Source organism: Naumovozyma castellii, chromosome 1, assembly GCF_000237345.1.
Source record: "Naumovozyma castellii chromosome 1, complete genome".
In the NCBI taxonomy this organism is placed as follows: domain Eukaryota; kingdom Fungi; phylum Ascomycota; class Saccharomycetes; order Saccharomycetales; family Saccharomycetaceae; genus Naumovozyma; species Naumovozyma castellii.
This window is the reverse complement of record NC_016491.1, coordinates 22909-47842: the sequence shown is the minus strand read 5'-3', so window position 1 is coordinate 47842 and position 24934 is coordinate 22909. Positions and strand designations below refer to the sequence as shown.

General features: G+C 34.7%; 14 protein-coding genes across 14 annotated transcripts; 7 read left to right on the top strand and 7 right to left on the bottom strand.

The window, feature by feature from the left end:
- Window positions 1-22: 22 nt before the first annotated feature.
- On the top strand, window positions 23-418 carry FPR2 (peptidylprolyl isomerase family protein FPR2; the record flags this gene model as incomplete). The annotated part of the gene is made up of 1 exon (XM_003672934.1): window positions 23-418. One exon carries the CDS (start codon window positions 23-25, stop codon window positions 416-418), a length of 396 nt encoding a protein of 131 aa, XP_003672982.1.
- Window positions 419-1518: 1100 nt separating this feature from the next.
- On the bottom strand, window positions 1519-3852 carry URC2 (Urc2p; the record flags this gene model as incomplete). Its single annotated transcript, XM_003672933.1, has 1 exon — window positions 1519-3852. The coding sequence occupies one exon, from the start codon at window positions 3850-3852 to the stop codon at window positions 1519-1521; it is 2334 nt and encodes a 777-aa protein (XP_003672981.1).
- Window positions 3853-4137: 285 nt separating this feature from the next.
- SPS2 (Sps2p) lies at window positions 4138-5514 on the bottom strand (the record flags this gene model as incomplete). The annotated part of the gene is made up of 1 exon (XM_003672932.1): window positions 4138-5514. One exon carries the CDS (start codon window positions 5512-5514, stop codon window positions 4138-4140), a length of 1377 nt encoding a protein of 458 aa, XP_003672980.1.
- A 315-nt stretch (window positions 5515-5829) lies between these two features.
- On the bottom strand, window positions 5830-7437 carry SPS1 (putative serine/threonine protein kinase SPS1; the record flags this gene model as incomplete). Its single annotated transcript, XM_003672931.1, has 1 exon — window positions 5830-7437. The coding sequence occupies one exon, from the start codon at window positions 7435-7437 to the stop codon at window positions 5830-5832; it is 1608 nt and encodes a 535-aa protein (XP_003672979.1).
- Window positions 7438-7725: 288 nt separating this feature from the next.
- On the bottom strand, window positions 7726-10359 carry AGE1 (GTPase-activating protein AGE1; the record flags this gene model as incomplete). The annotated part of the gene is made up of 1 exon (XM_003672930.1): window positions 7726-10359. The coding sequence occupies one exon, from the start codon at window positions 10357-10359 to the stop codon at window positions 7726-7728; it is 2634 nt and encodes an 877-aa protein (XP_003672978.1).
- A 391-nt stretch (window positions 10360-10750) lies between these two features.
- Window positions 10751-10993, bottom strand: NCAS0A00260 (uncharacterized protein; the record flags this gene model as incomplete). Its single annotated transcript, XM_003672929.1, has 1 exon — window positions 10751-10993. One exon carries the CDS (start codon window positions 10991-10993, stop codon window positions 10751-10753), a length of 243 nt encoding a protein of 80 aa, XP_003672977.1.
- Window positions 10994-11403: 410 nt separating this feature from the next.
- On the top strand, window positions 11404-11643 carry SNA2 (Sna2p; the record flags this gene model as incomplete). The annotated part of the gene is made up of 1 exon (XM_003672928.1): window positions 11404-11643. One exon carries the CDS (start codon window positions 11404-11406, stop codon window positions 11641-11643), a length of 240 nt encoding a protein of 79 aa, XP_003672976.1.
- A 215-nt stretch (window positions 11644-11858) lies between these two features.
- Window positions 11859-13199, top strand: RBA50 (Rba50p; the record flags this gene model as incomplete). The annotated part of the gene is made up of 1 exon (XM_003672927.1): window positions 11859-13199. The coding sequence occupies one exon, from the start codon at window positions 11859-11861 to the stop codon at window positions 13197-13199; it is 1341 nt and encodes a 446-aa protein (XP_003672975.1).
- Window positions 13200-13961: 762 nt separating this feature from the next.
- Window positions 13962-15095, top strand: KRE28 (Kre28p; the record flags this gene model as incomplete). Its single annotated transcript, XM_003672926.1, has 1 exon — window positions 13962-15095. One exon carries the CDS (start codon window positions 13962-13964, stop codon window positions 15093-15095), a length of 1134 nt encoding a protein of 377 aa, XP_003672974.1.
- Window positions 15096-17625: 2530 nt separating this feature from the next.
- Window positions 17626-18795, bottom strand: CAB1 (pantothenate kinase; the record flags this gene model as incomplete). Its single annotated transcript, XM_003672925.1, has 1 exon — window positions 17626-18795. The coding sequence occupies one exon, from the start codon at window positions 18793-18795 to the stop codon at window positions 17626-17628; it is 1170 nt and encodes a 389-aa protein (XP_003672973.1).
- A 424-nt stretch (window positions 18796-19219) lies between these two features.
- APA2 (bifunctional AP-4-A phosphorylase/ADP sulfurylase) lies at window positions 19220-20203 on the top strand (the record flags this gene model as incomplete). Its single annotated transcript, XM_003672924.1, has 1 exon — window positions 19220-20203. One exon carries the CDS (start codon window positions 19220-19222, stop codon window positions 20201-20203), a length of 984 nt encoding a protein of 327 aa, XP_003672972.1.
- A 227-nt stretch (window positions 20204-20430) lies between these two features.
- On the top strand, window positions 20431-20820 carry QCR7 (ubiquinol--cytochrome-c reductase subunit 7; the record flags this gene model as incomplete). The annotated part of the gene is made up of 1 exon (XM_003672923.1): window positions 20431-20820. The coding sequence occupies one exon, from the start codon at window positions 20431-20433 to the stop codon at window positions 20818-20820; it is 390 nt and encodes a 129-aa protein (XP_003672971.1).
- Window positions 20821-21045: 225 nt separating this feature from the next.
- Window positions 21046-22053, bottom strand: HLR1 (Hlr1p; the record flags this gene model as incomplete). The annotated part of the gene is made up of 1 exon (XM_003672922.1): window positions 21046-22053. The coding sequence occupies one exon, from the start codon at window positions 22051-22053 to the stop codon at window positions 21046-21048; it is 1008 nt and encodes a 335-aa protein (XP_003672970.1).
- Window positions 22054-22828: 775 nt separating this feature from the next.
- On the top strand, window positions 22829-24835 carry CBP1 (Cbp1p; the record flags this gene model as incomplete). The annotated part of the gene is made up of 1 exon (XM_003672921.1): window positions 22829-24835. One exon carries the CDS (start codon window positions 22829-22831, stop codon window positions 24833-24835), a length of 2007 nt encoding a protein of 668 aa, XP_003672969.1.
- Window positions 24836-24934: the final 99 nt, after the last annotated feature.

Sequence of the window (24934 nt, the reverse complement as noted above, 5' to 3'; positions counted from 1 at the left end):
TTTTTATAGAAACTATCACAATATGCGTCTCACTAATTTACTACCTGCTTTATTCATTTCCTCGGTGATGGCTGGATCCCTAAAGGAGCTAGAAATTGAAGTTACACACAAGATTCCAATTACCAAATGTCAAAAGGCAATGAAAGGTGATACAATTGATGTCCACTATGTCGGGAAATTGAGAGATAGTGGTGTCAAATTTGATTCCAGTTATGACAGAGGTACTCCAATCTCCTTTGAATTAGGTGCTGGCCACGTTATTCAAGGTTGGGACCAAGGTTTAGTTGGCATGTGTGTTGGTGAAAAACGTACCATTCAAATCCCAAGTTCCATGGCTTATGGTAAGAGAGGTATTCCAGGTGTTATCCCAGAAAATGCTGATTTGGTCTTTGATGTTAACTTAGTCGATATTAAATAAACTTCATTTATCACTTTCTAGTCGTTTTAATGAACAATCACAGATATATTCATCTTATAATAAAATAATAATATAAAATAATAATATATTTGTGTACTTTGATATATTTATTAGTACATAGATAATACCACCTTATTTATGGGTTTTCCATGGCAGTTCGACCTCCATCTCTAAAACTTGAACCGGCGAAAGATTCGCCCCAATATTACCCCCTTGAAGTGATTTTTTTCTATTTATTAGCTAACAAACTTCTCTGTGAAATTAAGTATGACCTCTGAAACATATTTTTGATATGTAATAATCATATAATAATAATTTAGCTGTTTTCAAACAAGTGTCGAAGATAACTGAGTGACTACAGAATCGATAACACACGTTTCATATATGTAACAAATTATTACCAATAAGCCAACCAGAGGCGAATATTTTTGTTTTTGGGCTCAACATGTTCACTGATACGATATATAGAGTATGCTTTTTTTTTACTTTAGCACCATCAAGAAAACGACCTAAACTAGTTCAGTACATTGAAGAAAAAAACTAATATTGTGGAAAATAAGGGAAACTTATGTAGTTAAAGGGTTGGAATTTTCTTCCTTAAGTTCATTGTCCTTGGTAAGCTTCACTAGTTATGTAACGTATATATTACCATTGCTATAAAACTTTCGGCCGAGATTAGTTCGGCGGTGTCGCACAACCATATCCCGGCCGAACTACTTCCATTGATAGGTAAATACTTTAGACAGAACACTCTTATTATATATTGCTATGGGGCTGGTGTCCACAGCTAGGTATCAAATAAATATTACTCACCGATAGTGGGTATGGGCAAAATAGAAAGAATCGATGAAGCAGTAGAACCTACCAGGGTTGCCCTTACTTAGGGGGAGATAAATTATCTGGTAGAAGCTTATAAATCCAAGCCCATAGCCAACTTATTTAAGTTAATTGATAAGAATATTGACAAATTTATAATATAATATATTTTATAACTTTTAACTTGAAACATATATTTAATACACATCACTATCACAAACCAGAGAAGCAGGTTATTATTACACTATTGGGAATCGTGAAAAGCTGAAGTTTACAAACTTTTCTTAAGCAGTACCATCACTCTTGTCTGTGCTGGAAGAGAATATCTTTCGTGAAGTTGGTTTCAAATGATCGAAAAAATTTTGGAAAAAATCTTCAAATGAATTAAATCTGTCTACGTCTGGAATGTTAAAGTCTCTTGCAGTAACATTTTCAATGGAACTTGTGTGTGATTTTAGAGATTTCAAGCCTTCAGTATTAGTGATATCGACGCTACTGACAGATTTCCTTACATTGTCATCATTACTCGATAGCATTGCAACTCCCTCCGGGTCAGCTGTAGTTGTCGATGAAGTCCCAAGTGGTGATGGAAAATGACCTAAACTTACTCTTTTCCTACTAGTATCAATTATTGATTTTATAATTTTTCCAACGTTATCGGTAGCTTCATTCAATTGTTCTCCAATGGTGTTCAAGTGCCAATAAACACGGGAACATAGGCTTAGGACTTGCTGTCTCTCTGTAGAATCAAACCAATGCAGAAAATCACATAATGTTAAACAGGCATACACAAGCTGATAAGTTGTCAATTTGGGTGCCCCTTTGATCAATGCAGGTGGTAAGCGTAGGAATCCTCGAAGCAGTGAAAATGCATGTTCCCTCATTGTGAATAGGGCATCATTCAAAAAAGTTGGGTATAATTTCATCTCACTCAAAAATTCTGTGAAAAATGAGCGACATATCATGATGTGATAGTAATCAAACGTAAATAGAAGAACACCGCCACCATCCTTGGCTAATAATTCCTCCCAGCTATTGAGCCAATAGTCCAGTTCAGGAAATATTAACATTTTCTTTTTATGTAATGTTGAATCAATCTTATCCATATCAGCCTCTGCAGAATCCTTAAATGAATGGAAATACTTCTTAAAATTCATAAAGATGGTATTTACGATGGCTCCTAACTTAATTTCACTAATCTTTATATCATCACCAAAATTTGACTGTGGAAATTTGGCAATCAAATCATTATACTCTTTAATCCTTTGATCTTGAGGAGAAATATCTCCATAACTAATTGAGTACTGCAAGTGGCAAGCGGTCAGCGAATTTAAAATTCGCAAATGATAGAGATCATCTGGTAAATATTCCTCCTTGTGTAAAACTCTTTCTTTAATTTTGTGGAAATCGACAATCTTTAGCAAACTGAACATGGCAAAATTGGTCAAGACTAAGGAGTTAAATTTCAGCTGCCTATACCTTTTGGACTTTCTTGAAATGGGAAACATTGCACAATACAGAATTGCTTCGATATCATGTGGCGTTAACTTTTCGAACATTGTCAACGTATTGGTTAAAAGTCTTTCAACCAATGGATATAATTTTTCTTGTTCTTCAGCATACTTCTGATTATCTGCAAAACTCATAGCAATAATTGTGAACACACTCGTTATGAATAAATGATTATGAATGAACTGTTCTGTCAAGTTTTTGCTGCCTCCTGGGATGATCCAAAAGTGTGATCTTACCAAAAACTCCTTGGAAAGATTTAAACATAATGTTCGATGTTTTTCATAAAAATGAAGAAATTGAACTCGAGCTACAGCTGAGGGACGTTGTTCCCGCGCAATTTGATCCTTCTTGGTAGTTGCGATACATGGAAAAAGTCTCTCATCGATACCATCAATCAATCTCAGAGGAGGTTCCCTAAGTCGAAATCCATCCACAGAAATAAGCTTGTTATCATCAGTTAGTCCTGATGAATGCTTGAAAATTGTTGGTTGGGTGGGCTTTGCAGTATTATAGGATGAAGTTGTTTGATTATCTTGTGCTACCTGAGAAAAATGTGATTGTGATAATCGCCTACCAGTAGCTGCAGTTGAATTAGAACTCTCTAGTAGCATAAGAAGTCTATCTATTTTGTTATGTACGGCCCTCACATCATCCTCAAGCCTCTGTAATCTGATATCTATTCCAGAGTTGGTCCTGTCGTAGATATTATTGTTATTCAGAGAGGGTGATACAGTAACAGTTTCTGTTTCTTTAGTGATCTGCAAATTAGTTGGTAACAAGTTATCCTTCGGTTTATCGTTTGGTGTTGATGTATCTTCCTTAGAAAGTGAGCAGTCTAATTGTAGAACGTGGCATCTATGGCATTTACCAACGGTAACTTCAAAATCACATCTTGTCTTGAATTTTCGACATACATCACAACTGAACGTCTTTCTTTTCTTTCGAGGTCGTTTTAAAGACTTTTCTCCCTGAACTAAGTTAGCAACGGTGTTTGGGGTGCTCATAGTAGAGGGAGTATCAGATATATCTTGATTCAACGTTCTTGGATTTTCATCCGATGAGCTTGAGTTTCCTCTCATCGCTTCTTGTGTGGTTTTCATGTCCATAAGCACCTTAATCTATATTATCTAGGTAACTTGAAATGATCTATGGACACCTTAATCAATATTAGTATTGTCTGGTATACCTATCAGTCAGAGTCAATAAAAGTTATGTAATGTTATAGATTTCAGCATAAACAAATGGTAAAACTTCGCCGTCGGAGATTTTCCATTTTCCGTTGGATGCCACAGTTGCTTAATAATGATGCGGAATGATTTGTTAGCTATATTTATATATTTTAATAAAATAGATGGTAATATTTACCCTAAATTCAATTGACTATAATACCATCAATGGAACAAGAAGAGGGAGAGACAGAATACTAACCCACCAAAGGAAAGAGGTTTTAATATAGTGCCACTACTTTTCTCTTTAAGAAGTTCTTTTTTTTCTCCCGTACTAGTCTTATTGGTCTCCAATTCATGGGAAGTTTCCATTTCCTTTAATACTTCACCTTCATTATTGAGTTCAACAGCCTTTTCTCTTTTGGCAGAAATACAATTAATTTTTCCCCCTCTTATAATTGATTTTTGGTTTACTACTTTTGTCCATTTGGCACAATCTAAATCTTCAGATGTTGATTTAATATATGCGCTTCCCTTAACAAGTCTAAGTTCGGGAAAATCTGTGTCTTTAAATTTACCCTCAAAGTAAATTGCACCATCAATTTGTCTCAAATTAGGTAAGAAATCAATATGCTCCAGTTTAGTATTGTTTGAGATCATTACACCTCCTTTGATTGTTGTTAGTTTATTCATATCAATTTTTGTCAATTCAGTATTATTTATTAATCCAAGTGTACCTTCAATTGTCTTTAAGTTTGAAACATCCAACTCAGTAAATGTATTCTCAATTATTTCAAAGGAACGGTTGACATATTCAAGTTTGGGAAAAAAAACTTTGGCGGTATCTCTTATTGTTAAATTTTTAACCGAGACTAATTGGCTCATGTCCACTTCTAAATCTTTTGCATTGGCATGAATGGTCAAATCTTGGTTTATTATATTGATATTGGATTCAATAGTTTCTAAAAACCTATTATTATTGATGCTGAAAATATCAGTCTCGTTTATTTCTTTGAAACAATCTATATCTGCCAAGGCGGTATCCGAAATAACAATATTTCGAACTTTAATTATTTTGTTGTTTAGTAAAACTCTACTAAAAATTGGTAAAATCTCCCACTCAACTGCTCTTGTATAAATAAATGATGGTAAATTCAAAGAGACAAATGATGTTAAGTTTGAAAGTGTAAATGTTCCATGAATATTTTGAAGATCCTTTCCTTGAATATCAACAATATGTGGTGAATTTGAAATTTTAACCCCACCTTCAACATTTTTCAACATTCCAAAATCGACAGTTGAATCTAAATAATCTGACATAATTTCTATAGAACCGGCAACTGAGGTGCATTGGGATTGTAAACCGTTTAGTTCTTGGGCGGAAGAAATCTGGTGACTTTCTTTCTTGCATATTTCTGGCTGTGATAAAGTACTATTCTGAGCCTTTTTCTTATCAACATCTATTGGAAGTATATGGACTTTTGAATCATCTGCCAGTAATGTTGCGTTAGAAGGCAATTTTTCTTTAAGACTTGGAAGTTTTCTTCCGATGGCTAAATTGGAGAATAAAATAGAGGGTACCACCAAATTTAAAATCTTCATATTCTTTGTTTGTTTCTTTGAAGTTTTGGCTTCTCAATTGGATTAAAATAATTATTTGAACAGTAATGTGTTTAATATTATTCTTTATAGTTGGTTAACAGTATGTTAAGAGTAATCAGTTTTATTTAGGATATGTCACAAAATGTTTAAAAAATCAGCTCAAGTCTCCGAAGCGCATGTTCCCAAAGCAACATACTTTATTACGTAACAATAGTAAAAAGACCAGGGTTACTACAAAATAGCAACTTAATCCTAAAAAATCAGGACTTTTATGATAATATGATTTGAAGAAAAATATGCAAACGTATTTTTAATTTATTTAGATAAATAGTTTCTTATGGACTCCAGTCTTACAGAAATCTCTTCGATGAAAACTTCACTGAATCCAGCCACGTTGCTTTCTACATCTTTAAACAAATTCAACATCTCACCAATGTATACCTTGGCCTCTTCAGCATTTGCCCTTTCATCCATTCTTCTTAAGCTGTGACAGATTACATTATTCAAATAATCAAATTGAATTGTTTTTAAATCAATACCAGGGCCCATTTGGTTCATTATAAGTGATCCATTAGTTTGACCTGTTTCTATTTCATAAGATTCTGGTTGATACTTTCTAAATGAAGATGCAGTGGACTTTGTTGTTGGGGTTAATAGCTGAGACTGTGTCGAATTACTCAAGCGTCTACATTGAGGCACAGTTGAATTAACATCCGAGGATATTTGTTTCACTATCGATGCTTCAAAATCTTGTTTTAATTCTTTTTCTGCTCTCAATTCGAATGACTCTAATCTACGCTTCCTAAAGGAAGGAGTGCTTGGGTTTGTAATGGGGGTAATTAATTGAGATTGATTCAAATATGTTCCATTCTCATTCATTATAGATGAAGATGTTGGACTTTCCTTTGTTACTGGAGTTAGTTCGTATTTCTTGGGTCCATTTGCTCTGATTGAAGCAAAATCCCATTCAATATTGGTTCTAGATAGAGCATTATATAACCTGTCTTGCATCATATGTCCTGGAGACTTTGGATATCTCTTATATTCCTTAACCAACTCTATTTCGTGTTTCAAATTGGTTACTGTAATAAATCTAACAAATGGAAATTTCAATAAGTCGACAGCAGCTGGTCTTTCATTCGGATTTTTAATTAAGCAAAGGGCAACAAAAGATTTTGCTGCATCTGAATAGGCTCCTTGTAACCTTGGGGCACTTTTTCTTGATAAATTAGCCAATACTCTTATGGGGTCTAACTTAACCAATGGTGGAACACCTTTTAATAATTCAAATACTGTAATTCCAAGGGACCAAATGTCTATCTTTTCATCATACCCTTCTATATTTTGTGAAGCTACTTCTGGTGCCATCCAATATGGGGTTCCCACAATCGTCCCTCTTCTTAACGTGGACTTTAGTTGGCCACTAACACCAAAATCACCTAGTTTAACATGGCCTTCTTCTGTCAATAGAATATTAGCCGCTTTGATATCCCGATGAATCTTTTTTTGTTCATGCAAGTATTGTAAACCCTTTAATATTTCTCTAGTAATGTAGGCAACTTTCTTTTCAGGTAATCCATTATTGAAATAATACTTTAATAAATCGGAACATGATCCACCTCCACAATATTCCATAACTATCCACATGGAAGCATCTTCTAATAACGTAGTAATATAATTGATGATGTAAGGTGATTTCAACTCTGCTAGAAAAAAAATCTCTTGTGCTAATACCTCTAACCTTTCATTTGTATTTTCTAGGTCCACAACTTTGATTGCTACCACTTTATTTGTTGTTCTATCAATGGCCCTATACACATCACCAAAATTACCCCTACCTACGCATTCTTTCACAATATAATTATGGGCCTTTGAAATTCGGGGCGTGTATTCCCTTCTTATACTTAACAATTTATCGTGCATCTTCCACACAATGCGAGAATCTAAATAATAGCTATTTTATTGAGCAATCGTAATTTATTCTTGATAAGCAGAAATGGGGGAAAGCAGCTGTTTGATGTTATTAGCTCGGAAAAGAAGGATCTTAGAAAAAGTTTAGGTGCTTTTATTAAAAAGTTATATCTATTACAGATTGATAAAAAATAAGCAATGTTATAATGTCAATGCGAAGTCCACAAACATGACGGAATCAAGTTAAATGTCACTTTTTCCCTCTTTTTGAAAAATTGGCGTGGAGCGCGCGTCGCAGTTCTATTTCCTCTTGTTCAATTTTAATGATTTATGCAGCGATAAGAAATTTCCTGATGAGATCAATCCTCTTGATGAAGAAGATGACGCCGATGATGGTTTATTTTGTAATGGGGTCGATCTGCTAGAATTAAGTTGACTTTGCAAATTTGGTGAAAATGAAGAAGAGGAAGCGGAAGGTGAGCGCGGTTGTTCATACGGTTCATACATCCCTAATATGGATTTCCAATATTTTATGGCTGGTTTAGGCCATTTTTCTGTTTCGTGAGGTAACCTATCAACTATCAATCCATTGTTTAATAAGAATTCGGTAATTATAAATAATGGTTGATCATTTACTTCGATATGATGCCTTAGAGAATATTGGAAAAGTGTAGTATGAGAAGAATGGTTTAGCGTTAGATTTTTATGATTTATGCTTAATTCCCTCATTGAAAGTTTCGACTCTGCAATTACTTTTTGTAGGGTATGAATGCTTTCATTATGAATTCCATTTATTAAAGATTTAAGAGATTGAGACTCATCTTGCAATTGAACAGGGTTTATGAACTTTTTAAATCTATATTTATCATTAATGTATTGGGATCTTCTCGAATCGGTTGCATTTGAAGATATTCGTGTCTGAGTATTATTAGTACCTGATTCATAAATGGAATTAACTTTTTCATTGGAAATATAATTTTTAATCAAGTAGATCATTTCCTTGGAAGTAAAATTATCCAGGGTCAATGATCTAATCTTGGATATATGTGCCCCCATTGATCTATGAACCCCGGAACATTTGATGCAAACCAAACATAATAAATTTAAAGAAATCCATTCCACAGTACCGTCGGAGGTATTACAATCACAACATCTTTGATTTGATGGATGCAAACTTTTTACCTTTGTTAACAGATTAGATGATTCTTCTGAATGTATATTATTGGGCAATGTCTTGGATAATGATGAGGATATTGGTGTGGATGTTAAATTGTTATGATTTGATTCATTTAATGCAGTTAGCCAATCATTTAAATCTTCTTCATTACCAGCTCTTAATTCATATAGTTGTTGTTGCAGTTGTTGATGCCTTGATTTATTTGTGTGGTTGTTTTTGTCTATCAATGATGCAGTTGTGGATTCTATTATTTGGAAAGTTGTCGAATTAATTTTTTTAATGCATGCAAAAGTTAAATTTATAGTTATTGTTCGTAAATTAGATGTGACATTAGATGATGATGATGATAATGATTGTTCTTGTTGTTGCTGTTTCCAATTGGGTTGCAATGTCAATTTATTTTCATTTAGTATTACCCAATTCTTATGCCAAACATTAGATTTTTTATTATGGGAGGAATTTGTATTTTGATTGAATTCAGACTCTTTAATCCACAGTAATCCTTCCTTACGTGAAGCGACCGTGGTCATTAGTGTTAGTTGTTGTTGTTGCTGCTGTAGGGTCTCTGTTGTGGCTGAGTATGTTGCATTTAATTCATTAAAAGTTTTGCATTTGGATATGGCTAGAGTGAATTGGTTTACCGTCGGGATGTATGATTTATGGTATTGTGAAATGAAAGGTGAGGATGATGATGGGAACGATGGGTTTATTAATGAAGTTAACGATATATAAAAATTTCTCAAGGGCAACCCTGTATAATTCAATTGATACAAGAATTGATAGTAATTCCATCTTGCCAAATCGAATTTGATCTTCAAAGGTAATGAATCGTTCGTATTGGTCCTTTGATCTTTCACCTTGTCATTCATTATTTGATAGTATGATTTAACGGAATCGTTATATGTTCTTTGCATGGAGACCAGGTTTTTTGAATTTAAAGCATCTTTAATCATGGACTGTAAAAGAGGACTGATATTTTTCTCCAGTCCCTTGATTAATGCTAATGTCCTTGATTGATTCTCTTGAGACCACAAACTCCATTGCTCATGAATCAAAGGAAGGAGCGGTGAACCTGGTAGGAAACAATTTTTCGAATTTGTCAATAAGTTAATCAATTGAGACCAATCTATGGAAACTTGTCTTAGATTAGTAGATAATTTCAAGATGCTTTCGTTCAACGATTTCCAAAATGGTCTTTGTCTCTCTACTATCAAGGATTCCATTTGTTTTATCTTGGATCTAAATTGCGGACCATCCGGGTACCATTCCATGTTGAATTCAGTGGGGAACAGTTGTTGTTGTTGAGGTTTGGAAGACGACGGTATTTTCGTTGTGATGGTATTTTCCAAGAAGATTGTTATTGAAACATCAAATATTTGTAAGATGTAATATCCATTAGCAGGAATCCCATTAGATTCTGTCGACAGGATTATAGAATATGTTAAATCAGTTTGTTGTTTAATGAATTGATATCTTACAGAGAATATCTTGTTTTCATCCTCTAAAAGTTTCAAAATTAAGGGGGACTGTGACGATGCTGAGGATGCATTCTTTAAATGGAGAAGATACTTCGAATCTGGAAGGAACTGACCATCAAGTAGTTCAATCAATGGTACGAAAGCTATTTCATTAGGTCTTTCCAAAATGACGAATTTTTGCTTCTTCTGTTGTTTCGAATGCTGATCCCCTGTTGATTCATATGATATGGATGATATTATTGTGGAATCCTTCAAAAAGGGGTCCAGATACTTCCCCATAATGGATTAGATAGGCCTGAGCTGCGTTTAAATTTCTATTATATTGCCTTTTGCTTGACTATTTCAACAGGTTCTTACTATGAACCTTTTTACATTGAAATATTATTTGAAAAATTCCCGCCGCTTACGAATTTCGAACGGACCAGTTAGAAATAAAGGGAGTTTTAACTAATAAAAGAAATTATTTATTATTAAAATAGTGAATTAGATAGAAAGAAGTATAAAAGTGTATATGTAATCCTTTCTGTTGGACATGATCATACATGCGTTGGCCATTAGTAAAAATAGAATTAAATCAAATTAAAATGAAGAAAGAATTAGAAAGAAGGGTCGTTAATATAGAGAGTCTATGAGAAGAATAAAAGCTTGTAAAATAGACTAGTTTGTCAAACTAGAATAAGAACGTGATACCAGCAGCAATGGCAGCACCGAATATACCAGCACCGATGGTGTTAGTGGCGGCGGCACCTGTTGATATCCTCGACGTGGTTCCGTTTGAAGCGTTATTAGTATTGTTTGGAGTAACCACAGGCGTTGTCCCATTAGAAGGTGCGGTTGCATTGTTAGCAACGGCTTGAGCGTTGGCGACAGCGGCAGTAGTGGCTAGTAGAGCGACGATATTCTTGAATTGCATGATAGTAATGTGTTATGTGTTTGTTGTAGTTGGTAATGGCAGAAGAAAGTTGCAATAGAGATGAGATGGCAGCATGCAGCTGTCTCTTATATACGTTTTGTTTCTGTTGGGGCCACGGTAACGTTAATTACGCATTCGGCATTTGTTCAGGGGTGTTGTTGCTTCGTTGCAGGGGGTCCCTGTGTCTTGTCTTGTTCTGTTCCTCCTTTGTTCTTGCTTGGCTGTTTGACGTTGCGACATTTCTATTCCGTGATTGGTCTCTTCCGTCGTGGCATCTTCCTCTTCTTCTTCTGCTTTTTCTTCTTCTTCTTCTTTCTCTCTTGTTCTTCATCCCGGATACCCTTCCTCTTCAAGACGCTGCTAACAGAACAACACTACACTACACTACACACACATACAAACATACAAACATGCACGCAAGAGACTGGTTCCTCGTATTCGTCGCTATATTCGTCCCCCCACTCGCAGTCTGGTTCAAGAGAGGCCTCTTCACCAAGGACTTCCTCATCAACCTGGTCCTCTTCCTCCTGGGGTTCTTCCCGGGACTAATCCATGCTCTATACGTGATCAGCAAGCATCCATACGAAGAAGAGGGAAACAGAGGCATAGAAGACACCGAGCGCTCCGGTGGTTACGGCAGTCTAGCATAGTACATACCTGTTTAGTTTCTACACCCTCTCTAATATTCCATAGCATTCTATATCATCTATCTAGCTAATTCGCTAAACGCGTCATTTTCTGAAAAATTTATTAATTGAAATTCTCTCATCTCATCTCATCCCTTCCACTCAGGGATATACCTCCGTCAATCCCCCATTCCTAAACCGGTTTATATCACACAACCTTATATTCAAGAAAGGAAACCATGGATCTATTAGGTGACATCGTCGAGAAGGACCCTTCCAGCTCTACTTCTTCCGCTAATGCGTCTGCTTCAACTTCAAACCAACAGTCTTCATACCCAAGTAGTAGTGCCACCACTGGATTCCCAGAACTATACAAACCTTCCAAAATTTCATCATGGAAGCATAGACTAAAGGCCAAGAAACAACAGCAACAACAGCAAGAACAGAGACCAGCAACAAGAGCCAGTCCCAGACAGAAAACGTCTGAAGCTCAGTCCATCCATAATGAAAATTTAAACACTTTGCAAAATATGACGGATGAACAAATTATTAATGAACAGAGGGAACTCTTGCAATCTTTGAACCCAAAATTAATTAAGAATTTGCTCGCTAACATTAATAAGAGAACGGAAGGTGAATCATCAGCTCCTCTGTTTGCTGAAATTGAAGGTGCCTCTGGCACTTGGGTTGGTGGCAAGAATGAAAATTTCAAGCATTTACCATCTTTAAGCGATGACCAAGTCAATAAAGCCCTCGATATACAAAATTTAACCCTTGAAGATGAAGATTTACCCACCGTGGAAGCTCACACCGAAAAGGAACAGGACAACGATGATGATGATGATGATGATGCTGATGATGTGGCTCCCTTGGATTATCAAATGGCTCAAACAATAGACCACATGTCCAACGAAGAATTAATGGATGACGTACATTTCGTTAAACAAGAAAATACAACAGAACAATTATTAGACATTAATGACCCGAATTTTAATGAAAAATTACATGAACGATTCTTCCCAGATCTTCCAAAGGATATCGATAAATTACAATGGATGGAACCTGTCCCAGATTTATCTGAAGAAACAAAACAAGATGGGATAGTAATATCAGATGTATCACAATGTAGATTTGACTTCAAGGGTGATCTAGTACCACCAACAAGATCCATTCAATCAACAACTCATTCAGCATTACATCATCATTCAACAGATCCACAATTAGCAGGATATACTATTCCTGAATTACAGCATTTGGCAAGATCAAATTTCCCTTCACAAAGATGCATCGCTATACAAACTTTGGGTAGAATTCTTTATAAGTTAGGGAAACAATCTTACTATCAACTAATCCCGGAAGTCGATGTAGAGACATATCAAGAGGAGGGGAACTCAGAAAATGTAATGTTAAAGATATACTCCATGTTTTGGGATCTCATTAAGACGTGTGATGTCATACTAGCATTAGAAGTAGCATCGGGAGCTAAAAACTTATCAGTAAAGAATTATGCCATTGATGCATTATGGTTATGGAAACAAGGTGGAGGCGATTTTAGAATCAAGAAAACTGATAGTAAGTAATAGATAGATATTTGCATATATAGAATGTAATTTCCTTTAGAAGATATTGTCATCTTGGGGTCTGCAATATATCATTCCTCATCTAAATCATGGAAATTAACAGAAATCAATCTGAATTAGAAAAACTCTAACCTCAAATATAACTTCCCATTAGAACCCAAACATAAATGAATATAGTGAACAATAATTGCAAAAGAATGATAGATGAGATCCACCATTGATGGAATGACAATATGGCTTTTTTTAAAATGTGTTAAGGTTCATAATAAAATTCGTTTAATGTCGTGACCATAATTCATGCTAAGAAGCTTACGCTTCAATTAATTGAAAAACTCAATTGGGCAGCAATGAAAAATCACAATATTAAAACAGTTATTTATTCAAATGATTCAAAACATGATAAAGGAGAAAAAGCACAAGTCTTTTATCTTTGCACATAGACACATTCCTTGAATATTTTTTTCAAAGAGATAAAATCTCTATTCAACAAACTTAAGTTGTGCATGCGGTAGCATATTCAAACAACAGGGAAGTCCTCTTCCACTGACAAAGAATATGCTGCTCTTTTTGATCAGGGGTGAACAGTATAGTGGAACAGTTTGATAATTGTTGATGAAAAGTTTTTAAACTCATCATTTTATAGATTTTTTATTTGACAGGCTGGGTAAGGGCACCGGCTCATTTATTAATTGGCAATGGTAAACAAAGAATTGAAGGTCATGGGACTAAACAGAAAAAAAGACCAAAGAAGACCAATTTCTGATGAATTACTCTTCAGCCAAAGTATATGAGAAAGAGCTCAATGCCCTCATTGCAGAGACAACCCAAACAAGTGAGCAATTGCTTCGAGAACAAGAACAAAAAATTGAGTCCACATTAAATGAAATTATTCAAAGTGTCAAGAGTATGGCCCAAGAGAATGATTTGGTTCAAATCACATCTGATTCCATGGATGACCTGGGAAACAATACAATGATTAATTTGGAGGATTTCCAGAAAAATATTCAATCATCAACCAAACTATTAGAAATTTTAAAGCTGACCCATTTAGAACAAGATGCATTGGATTATTTCCTTCGGTATACCATTACGTCGTCAACAACTCTTTTAGAATTACAATCTATTCAGGACCCTAAGTTTGTCAAATTACAAAAGGAAGTAACTTCTTTGGAAAAGGGTCAAATTCAAAACCATCTCGATGAAATTGATAGAATTAAATCCGACATAAACAAACTAAATGGAAAGATATCCACTTCCACGAATCAATTAAATCAATTACATCTGGATACTACTAATGATATTGATGACTGTTTTACTCTTTTAAAAAATTTGGATAATTTAGAAAATGTTCAACTTAACCAACAAAAGACCAACTTAAAAAATGATCCCATCATGGAAACCTATAATGCCTGGCAATCATATAATAAAGATATCCAGAGATTGAATGACTTGAAGGAAGAGGAAAAGCAGTATGGCAAAAGTTTGAAAAGAGCCACGGAACTTACCAATAATAGAAGTCAATCGAATGTTAGTGCGAATAGTTCTTCCAATTTAGCGGAGGAGATGAAAGTCATAAATGCTCTCAATAAACTGTTATTCTCCAGTTTGACCAACAACATTTCAAAGGATATTACCAATTTCCTAATAAACCCTGATGACAAGTCGATACAATTTGCAGTAAGCAATTTCCAAATCAGAGTGAACTTGACTGAATCAAACAATATACTGAAGATCAACGTTTCTAGGTTGAATGGTGCCACTAATTTGGCATGTCAGAAACTTACGAAGAAGCTGGGAGAGAAGTATCTTCGAAATGATTCACTTTCCAGCAATAATAACCCACTTGTCATTTTTGCGTTTATAGACGATGTGGTTAAAGATACAGAATCTCTATAAAATTTTGTTATATATACATATTCTTTTCATTAACTATATTGCAACAAAATCCTGCAGTTGTTTTTAAAATGCTAATTTGTATAAAGTAATTAATACAAGCAAATAAATAATTGTTAAGATATTACATGGCACTCAAAAAGGAACCCATTGCACCCAGGTAGCCTTCATGAATTCCTTGAAACTTTGGGATCAAAAATTGATGGCGTATGCAAGAGTGTTCATTGTTGTGAAATGACCTCTGATGTAAGACCCATCGAAATAAGTATTGGGTACATGATGAATTTTTGCCTGTAAGTAAGTAATTTGACAAATATTACATTAGCATCTCATTTCAAGTAGGTTTATTAATTTTTGCAAATATCAGAATTCAGAATTTTTTTATTTCAATCTGTTTGTTGTCAAATAGACGTGCTGCATTTCTCTTTCTGATAATTTTTCAAAATATCCTGATAGGTTCTTGCAGAACTAGCAATTTTTGACCACACTAAACCTCGAGATGTTCTTATAGAAATATTACAAATGAGAATAAACTAAGTCTCTTGAATCTCTTATACCTGACATCAACCTTTCAATTTATTTGAGCTGATACCCAATTATGAGGTCAAGAAATTAGAAGCTTTTAATATGGAAATTTAAGTTTTGCAGGATTCTGGGAAACTTCATACGGGCAAGTATTGTATTTGCACGGAAATAGGAAATCACCGCCATATTACATAATCATTTTCTTCTGTGCCAAATGCGGATGATTTATGAAGGTTAGTGTCACAAACTCCAAATGTAATGCTTTCATCACATATGTAACTTGATTCACTCCTTAGACCTGAACATTCCAATGAGAACAATAAAAACCTGTTATGATTATTTTAAGAAAACGTTACTCTCAATTTATGAACATCTAGAAGTCCCAGAAATTGAGAGTGGCTCAGACGAGGAAGCCAATGATCCAGAAACTAACCAAGATAAAAGAAAAAGAAGAAGGAAGAGCAAAATAAATTTTCTAAGACTTTTGAATTCATCATTAGCTTCTATTGGAGTTGGTGCGCTTTTGCCCGGAATGATTCGGTTGCTTATGAATAAAAAGAGAAAAGGAACACAAACTGTTAAACTTACCTTTTCTTTTGTCATAATGATATTCAACATTTCAGGAACATCATTGTTACTCTACAGAGGAAGACAATATGAACTAGAAATGTGGGTTTTCATTTTGTTGGGAGTTATTGCTGCTAGCGTGACCCTTACGTTTTCATGCTAGTCATAGTGGTGAGTTTTTGAAAATCTGTTTGTAACAAAAAGTTCCCAAATCACAAATGCTAAGATTATATATTCGGATCCATTGACTCTTCTTCCCATTATATAATAATATAGGTATAAATTCACAATTTCATTTTGACATGTCTGAAGTCCCTTTGAGTATTAAATTCCAAAGGACAATGGCGGGTCGGACTTTGAACCATGATTAGGTAAGCTGTTTTTGGAGAGTTAAAAAGGTCAATGAGCAAATAAGAAAACATATTTAAGTTAAACCCACTCAATCATATACTTGCTTAATTTAAAGATTTTTGAAGAGATTAAATTTTGCATTAATAATAGATATAGGGAATAATGAGTTCTAATGATATAACTATTGGTGGAAAACCAGATCCTGAAAAGGGGATACTCTCAAAAGATGAAAATGATAGAAATTCCGAGCATTCCATTGAAGAAGAAAATACGCCATACCCCGAATCATATTTTGATACCATTTTCCAAATTTTTAATATGGCATGGATGATATGTTTTTTACCTGGCACATTTACCTATTTGATTTTCATTAATCCTGTCTACTCTGGCGGAATGCGGATATTCGCAATAATTATTGATATTATAGTGATTATATGTTGGATAATTTGGACTGTTCAATTATTTTGGAGATTATTTCCTGTATTTATCACGAAATTGTTGGTCTTTGCTATGTTTTTCTTTTCAGCTTTCATCGCTGTCCTTTTCCTAGTTTTTTGTATTTTCTAATAAATTATCTGGTATATAATTTCTTTAAAGTAGCAATTTTGGTAATAGTAAATTGTCTGGAAGTTTAGGACAAAACTTTTTACTTTCCTTTCTTTCTAGTAGTTTGTTGCATTCATTTTCTATACACTCAACCTGAAGAAAAGCTGTTTTCTTCTGCCAAAAGACATAATACGTTTTATACAACTAATACATAGTCAAACATTCATTAAACTATATGGCAGTATGCACCAGATTCATGGTCATAAAAGTCGCTCATCTTATTTTATTGCGCAACAGTGAATTTGTTTATTGAATCATTGATTTCCTTGCATATAAGTGTTTTAGTTTCTTTCTTTCCTTCTCTATAAAAAAACACATTTGTCTAAAAACATAGACATTTTACTCTCTCATAGTTCCTGTTTTAACTAAATTGGAACATAGTATTCAAATAGAAATATGCGATATCAGTCATTCGATGAACTAATTCTAAAGTGCTAATTCGTATAAGGTAATTAATACAAGCAAATAAATAGTTGTTAAGATATTACATGGCACTCAAAAAAGAACCCATTGCACCCAAGTAGCCTTCATGTTTTAAAAAGAAGGCTTGTTTAGAACTTTGGGACCAAAAATTGATGGCGTATGCAAGAGTGTTCATTGTCGTTAAATGACCTCTGATGTAAGACCCACCGAAATAGATATTTTGTACATGATGAATCTTTGCCTGCAAGTACGCAATTTGACCAATATTATTCGAAATGGCGTACAATAAACTTTTGCAAATATCGGAATTCTGAAATTTCTTATTTCGATCCATTATTTCCAAGGTAGATGTAGTTGATCTTTTTAACAAATCATTATCATCATTAGAACAATCCTTCGCGCTCAGCATCATTATATTTGACAACGATGGCGTAGAATTTGATCTACTTGAAGGTGTGGATGATGCCGTGGATAACCTTCTGTTTTGGAAGACTTTCCCAAAGGAACTGGCAATGGCTGACGATTTTAGTCCTATCTTGGTATAATCTGAGCCGTATATGTCACCAACCAACATATCTACTTGAGTATTATCACCCTCTTGAGCCCAAGTCAGCATTTGGTCATAAGACTGAGCGCCGGTAATTAAAGATAGTAAGCCCCACAACGTACCACCACCCAGGGAGGACCCTCCCACTCTGGTAAACACATTTGGTTTCTCCACTTTTAGAATAGAGACCCCGGAACCAATGTTTACCAGAAGATAAGGGTATATTTTATCATTATTCTCATATTTCTCATTTTGACATTTATTATTATCAATTGTCACTTTCGGTATTATTTGCATACCATCCTGATCATTATAAGTGAACACTTCATCATGAACTTGATGAATAAAAAAATCTAGTCCTTTGATTAGGCTTTCCATCTCTTCCAATTGATCGATGGATTTCACTAAGGGAAATTCCTTATTTAACAAGTCATAAAATTTAAAGGCACCTCCGCCTGTTGCGATAATCTGAGTGGTAGAATAATCACTGTTGTTATGATCATGTATAATGGAATGCAGAAGCTTGATAAATTTCGTTATGTGCTCTGTCTCGATCGTATGGAAGTGCAATTTGTCACTTCCAAGCGGCGAATACACCACTTTGGCTAGGGTTCCACCAATGTCAATGGCTATTGTAAATAAGTTTTTCGAGTAGTCCAATTTGTAATGTATTTCTTGGTCCATTATGCTTGCTTATTGTGATGCGTTCGGTCTATTTTATGTGTTGGGTACCTTGCTGTTGGATCTTGACTAGATGAAGGAAACGTAAATACCGGCGGTGTTGAATGAAATTTTGTTCAACAATGGAGGAAATACCAACTATGGCGCTGGAATTACGGAGGATACTTAATGGGATGAAAAGTACAGATATATATATTGCTATACAGAGATCGATTGCTAAATCCGAGACATAAACTCAGTGCTGGTGATTAAACGAGCTGTGTTGTTAGAATCGGCTCTCGATGACACATTCACTACGGAATTCGGCTTGACTGGGTAGCGAAAATTTTTCATTGTTGTAATCATATGAAAGTGACTACTAACTACTACCATGGAATATTAACACACACTCTGGTAAGCTGAACATACAACACAGTACCATACTACAATGATCCCTAAGAACGTTGACGAGTTAGTCCATGCCAAGTACGAAGAAGCCCTTGCTAATGGGTCTTTGAAGTTGACCGAGTCCACCTCTAAGAAGGTCAAGGACACCAAATCAGGAATGCAATACCTGATCCATTATGCGCCAGCTTTGGCTGCCAAAGACTCTTCCTCTACTAAGGATCAATCCAACAATGAGGATCCATTTGCCCACCCAGTTCCAGAATTAACCGTTTTGGACGATTTGAACGGTACTGGTTCTTATCAATTATTATTGAACAAATTCCCAGTGGTGCCAGAACATGTCCTATTAGTCACTAAACAATTTGAAAGTCAATCTGATGCTTTGTCACCAGAGGATTTGGTTGCCACTTACCAATTACTTTGTAAGATGGATGACGAAGATGAGAATAAGAGACATATGGCTTTTTACAACTCTGGTCCAGCCTCTGGTTCCTCCCAAGACCATAAACATTTGCAATTATTCCAATTGCCTTCCAACTTTATTCCATTACAGGATAAGATCTGTAGTGGTAAGGAACATTTCTTACCGGGGTTCAATGCCGAACCTTTACAAGATGCTAAGGTTTCATTTGCTCACTTTGTATTACCATTACCTGAGTCATCTGATGAAGTCGACGAAGATTTATTAGCAATGTGTTACATCTCCCTGTTGCAAAGAGCCTTAACTTTCTTCCAAGATTGGACTAACGAAAGACCAGATTTGAAGAAGAGTTATAATGTCTTGTTGACCAAAAATTGGATCTGTGTGGTTCCACGTTCTAAGTCTGTTGCAGAAATTGAAGATGAGGACACTGAAACCATGCACTTAGGTATCAATGCCACTGGATACGCAGGAATGATCTTGGCTAAGGATGAAGCTATCTACAATAAGATTGTCGGCGAACCTAGGGTCATCGACCAAGCCCTTTTGAACTGTGGTTTCCCTAATACCTCCGGTCAGAAGCCAACCGAATATCACTACTAGTGGGATTGTAAAACCACGTTATGATGATAATGATGATAATAACTTATATACGTATGTGTAGCTTTATAGATTTTTAAACCAATGAAATTCCATTTCGGGGTTTTCGCTCTGCGCAGTGTAGTTTCTTCCATTATATAAACTTGTTCATCCCCCAGAAATATATATTTCATTAGATCTTGAACTTTGAACAAGGAAAAAGCAAGCAAACTCATAGAGTGAGAAAAAGCATGCCACAATCATTTACATCTATTGTCAAGATAGGAGACTATATCTTAAAGTCTCCAACCCTCTCTAAATTCTGCGTTCCCGTGGCTCAAAAATTCGTTAAATATTCTGGTTACAGGAAGCTAGGTTTGACCTTTAATGATATATTAGCTGAGGAAAACCCTGTGATGCAAACAGCTATACGAAGATTACCTGAAGAAGACTCTTATGCCAGAAATTATAGAATTATTAGAGCTCATCAAACCGAATTAACTCATCATCTTCTACCAAGAAATGAATGGATTAAGGCACAAGAAGATGTTCCATACTTATTACCTTACATATTGGAAGCAGAAGCTGCCACTAAGGAGAAAGAGGAATTGGATAATCTTGAGGTTGCCAACCCAAAGTAAATATTCTGATTGTCTCTGTTGATTGACCCACTAACCCGTCATTATAATATATTCAATAGTGCAGTTACTGCACATATCTATTTATTTATTTAAACATAACAAACAGAAATGAATTATTTAGAAATAAAGAAAGAGTTTTGTTTTATTAATGTTACATTTATTTATTTGTTGTTTTGTTTCGTTTCTATCATGAATCTATATTTTACATTGATTCCTCGCTATCTTCTAGAGCAAGTCATCTAGTTTCTTTATGACTTTCTTTAATAGACATTTGAACTTAAAAGGTTGCCTTTTAATGATTCTTGCATCGTTTATATGCAACTTATCAGATGCCATGGAAAATGAACCTGTCTCAGTTTTACTCATAGTTACCTGAATGACAGGTAAGCTACGTTCAATTGATGTGACAAGTCCATCAATATCATTTACTCTCGTTTTCTGTTCTTCATTTGATGATATATGTGTTACTTCATTATCTAAAACATCATATACTTGACTCTTAAAATCAAATGAATTCATACTTCTCGATTTAACAAAAGAGGGTGTCTTATCATTATATTTGAAACTCCTACGACGACCCGAATGATAAGTAACAGATTTTCTGCGAAGATGATTGATTCTAGGTGATGATGATACTGACAAAGCTAATGGACTAGCCTTACCAGAACTCTCTGTATTTGGAGCTGGTAAGTTTTGGAACCATTGCTTCGAATAGTTACTATATCTCTCCTTCTGTTTATTGATTTTCAAAACATTTAATTTTGAGATATCATTCTTACTTGGTAATGTAATGTTAGCAGATTCCACTGCAGGTGCTAGACCTGACAAAAATTCGGAATCACTACTTTTAAAGTTCTCACATTTTTCATCTTCTTCGTCTTCTTCTTCCTCCTCCGGTATCTTTGTGCTATCAGAATCTGATATTCCCTCATCGAATCTTAAGACTGATTTCAACATGACAAAATCTAATTCAGCAGGTGCAGAATCAGATCTCTTGTGGTCAATATTCTCAGATTGTGTCGTAAGAATATCATCTAGATTAATAATAGGCTCGGGAATGCCAGATTTATATCTTGTCTTACTCTCAATTGACTTTCTTCTGGTGTAAATATTAGCATGATGGTTTGGTAAGAAATCAAAATCGCCAGCGATTGCTAGAGATCTCCTGTGTCTATGCCCTTTTGCTGCATGGGTTAAATAAAGTGGCGCATGTTGTTGTGTATCTGCCATCATCGAAAGGAAAGGCTATGTTTAAAACGAGTGACTTTAAGTATTGAGCGAATGACTAATACTTTTACTTTCCTTTAGTTCTTTAAATTTGATGATAAGGACAGACAGACACACAAAACAACAACAGTTAGGTTCAAAACCTAATATATAGAGATGATGGTCGATGTGCTGGTATGGTACTGAAAAACAAATAGATCTTCAAAAGCGACTATCATGAAAGAAAAGTGAATTTTGTTTCACTTTATTGTTTGATGGAAATTTTTCTTTCTGCTTATGTAATCTTTGGATTTCTCGAATTCTTGATAAATAATTGACCGTAAACGTTAAGTCTCTCTTGTGTAATGGCTGGTAGGGGCTTTTTAGTCATTGATCAAATAGGACAGATGGAGGAGATCGGGAAATATGCTCTGCAGATATTATGGTGGGGCCGTCCATTACTTTGAAGAAGAGATACTGCCTACTTCCCTTATGGATTATAGCCTAAAATAAATCAAATGTTTATAAATCTTGATAGAAGATATATTCTTCGACCTATTTAAGGCTCTTATTATGAACTGTATAAAGGTTTGACACGGTAGGAGTTACTTTTTCGAATTTTGACTATCTAGGAAATTGTAACAAATAAAGCGACCAACAGCATTGAAGAACAAACTTGAAAACTTTAAGAAAACGTTAATCAAAGGAAAGCTTAGAGACATCATCCTCCCTGGAAAGCATATTTGCACCTCCCAGACAAGTATCAAAACAGATCGTCCATCTTTTTGAAAGGGACGCCTCTATGTTTCAGTATCATTTGAGGTATAATCACCTTGGTACCGCTATTAGCCGAGGATTCAGGGTTCGATTAACTAGAACTTTAGTCACCAACGACTCAATCAAATTACCATTCCCGAAGATAAAATCACAGTTAGTAAACTCTATCCAACTAAGGAAACCCTTAGATGCTGAGTTTAAGAAGGAGTTTAGAGACTATTGGAAAAGTTTCCCTGATTGGTATCTCAGTGCTAAAGACCCGACTGCAAGTACAATAATTGACAATATCGACTTTAATACCTTCCTGACATTTATTACTGATACTTGCAAAGAATCATCGACATCAAGAGGTCTTTATAGAAGAGAAATGATATTCCATTGTAGAGATAATTTGAAATTGGTACAACAATTAAAAGATTCCTTAATATCTTCAAAACCCATTTTTACAAATCAGTTACAAGTCTTACATTGGTGTGTGGATGATTCATTGCGTTCTAGTGATGTGGTAATCGCAGCTGATCTCTTTCTACTGTATTACAAACTTTATCCATCCGAAAAACTAGACAAAGAATATGCTGCAAAGATAATATCAGCCCTTTCATTTGCTAATCCATTATATGATCATATCTATATTATAAAATACCTAGAATTATCACAACTATTTGAAACAAGGCATGAATCTCTGGTGTTAACTTCACGGCAAACATCTATTTTCACAAACAAAGCATTATCGATAGGGAATTCTCCAGTTCTTTCTCATCGAGCTATGGAGAGAATACTGGATTCTACTTTTTTGTTGAATGGTAAGCTACGAGATGATCAAATACGGACAGCTTATAAATTAATATCTGAGAATTATAAAATCAATAATCCAACGGGTATATTCTTTACTTGGCTAAAGATAAAAGACCATTACTCTAATTTAGAAGATCATGGAAGAGGGATCTTGTATATGATATTCAAATCTTGCACCCAAAATAGAAGTTATAGAATGGTGTGTAAGGAAATGTTAAGCCGATTATCACCTCAATTCTATTGCAATGATCCATTATTACTTCCTAGCATCATAGATTATTGCACCACCATTCGTTCATTAAATTCCACCAAAACATTAATGGAAGATATAAACAAATATACATTAACCGAAAATTATCAAATTATTTGGTTTACAAGGAGATGTTTGTCCTCCTTATTAAAAATGCATCTACAATTTAATGATGCCGATGGTGTAGACAGAACTTTGAAACAAATAAATGAGAAATTCGGTGATCATTCTCAAGAAAACTATGTAGCACTTGTGTCATATTTTTTGAACACTGAAAAATTGGAAAACATAGCGAGAGCCTTAAAACTCGTTAATAGTATTCCACAAAAGAATGCGCTGTTATCATATGGAATAATAATAAACAAACTTATAGACTGGCAAATTGCTAAAAAAAGAATTTTTACTAAGAATGCAAGTTCTATAATAAATGATTTATTATCTAAGGCCCACTCCCAGGATCCACAGCATCATAGTTCATTGTGGAATGTTGTGGCAGCTTTATATTTTAAACGATTACTGAATCTAGAAAAAATAACTGGTGATGAAAAAAATACAAAAATAGTGAATCAGACTAGTGCTAATAAGAATGATTCAAAGGATAAGAATATATTTGACGTTTCCAATTTAGTCGTTGCCAAATATGTTTACTTGAATTGTCAGAAGTCCGAGATTTCATATATGGAGATAGATGTCAATCCGTTTAGTAACCCAAATCCGCAGAACGTCAAATTAAAAATAACAAAAGGAAATAATTCTATCATCTTAAAAAATATTGCAATGGTAGCTATTCAACAAAGACAGAAAGACATTTTCCTATGGTGTTGTTCTGAATTATATAAAACTGGGATATCGAGCAAGGGATTAAAAGCGCATTGGAATCTTACTTTAAAACATCAAGTTAGGAGGAATAACTTTGAGAGTAACACAAACTTTGATAATATTCTATCCACGCATGGGAAGCGATTTATTAAATATTCAATTAAATAGACTAATTCCATCTTGTAAATAATATATGCATTAATGGATCTACAAATCTATACGACTAAGATTAGACAGAAAGCAGGTAATAAAAATCAATTTTAATCA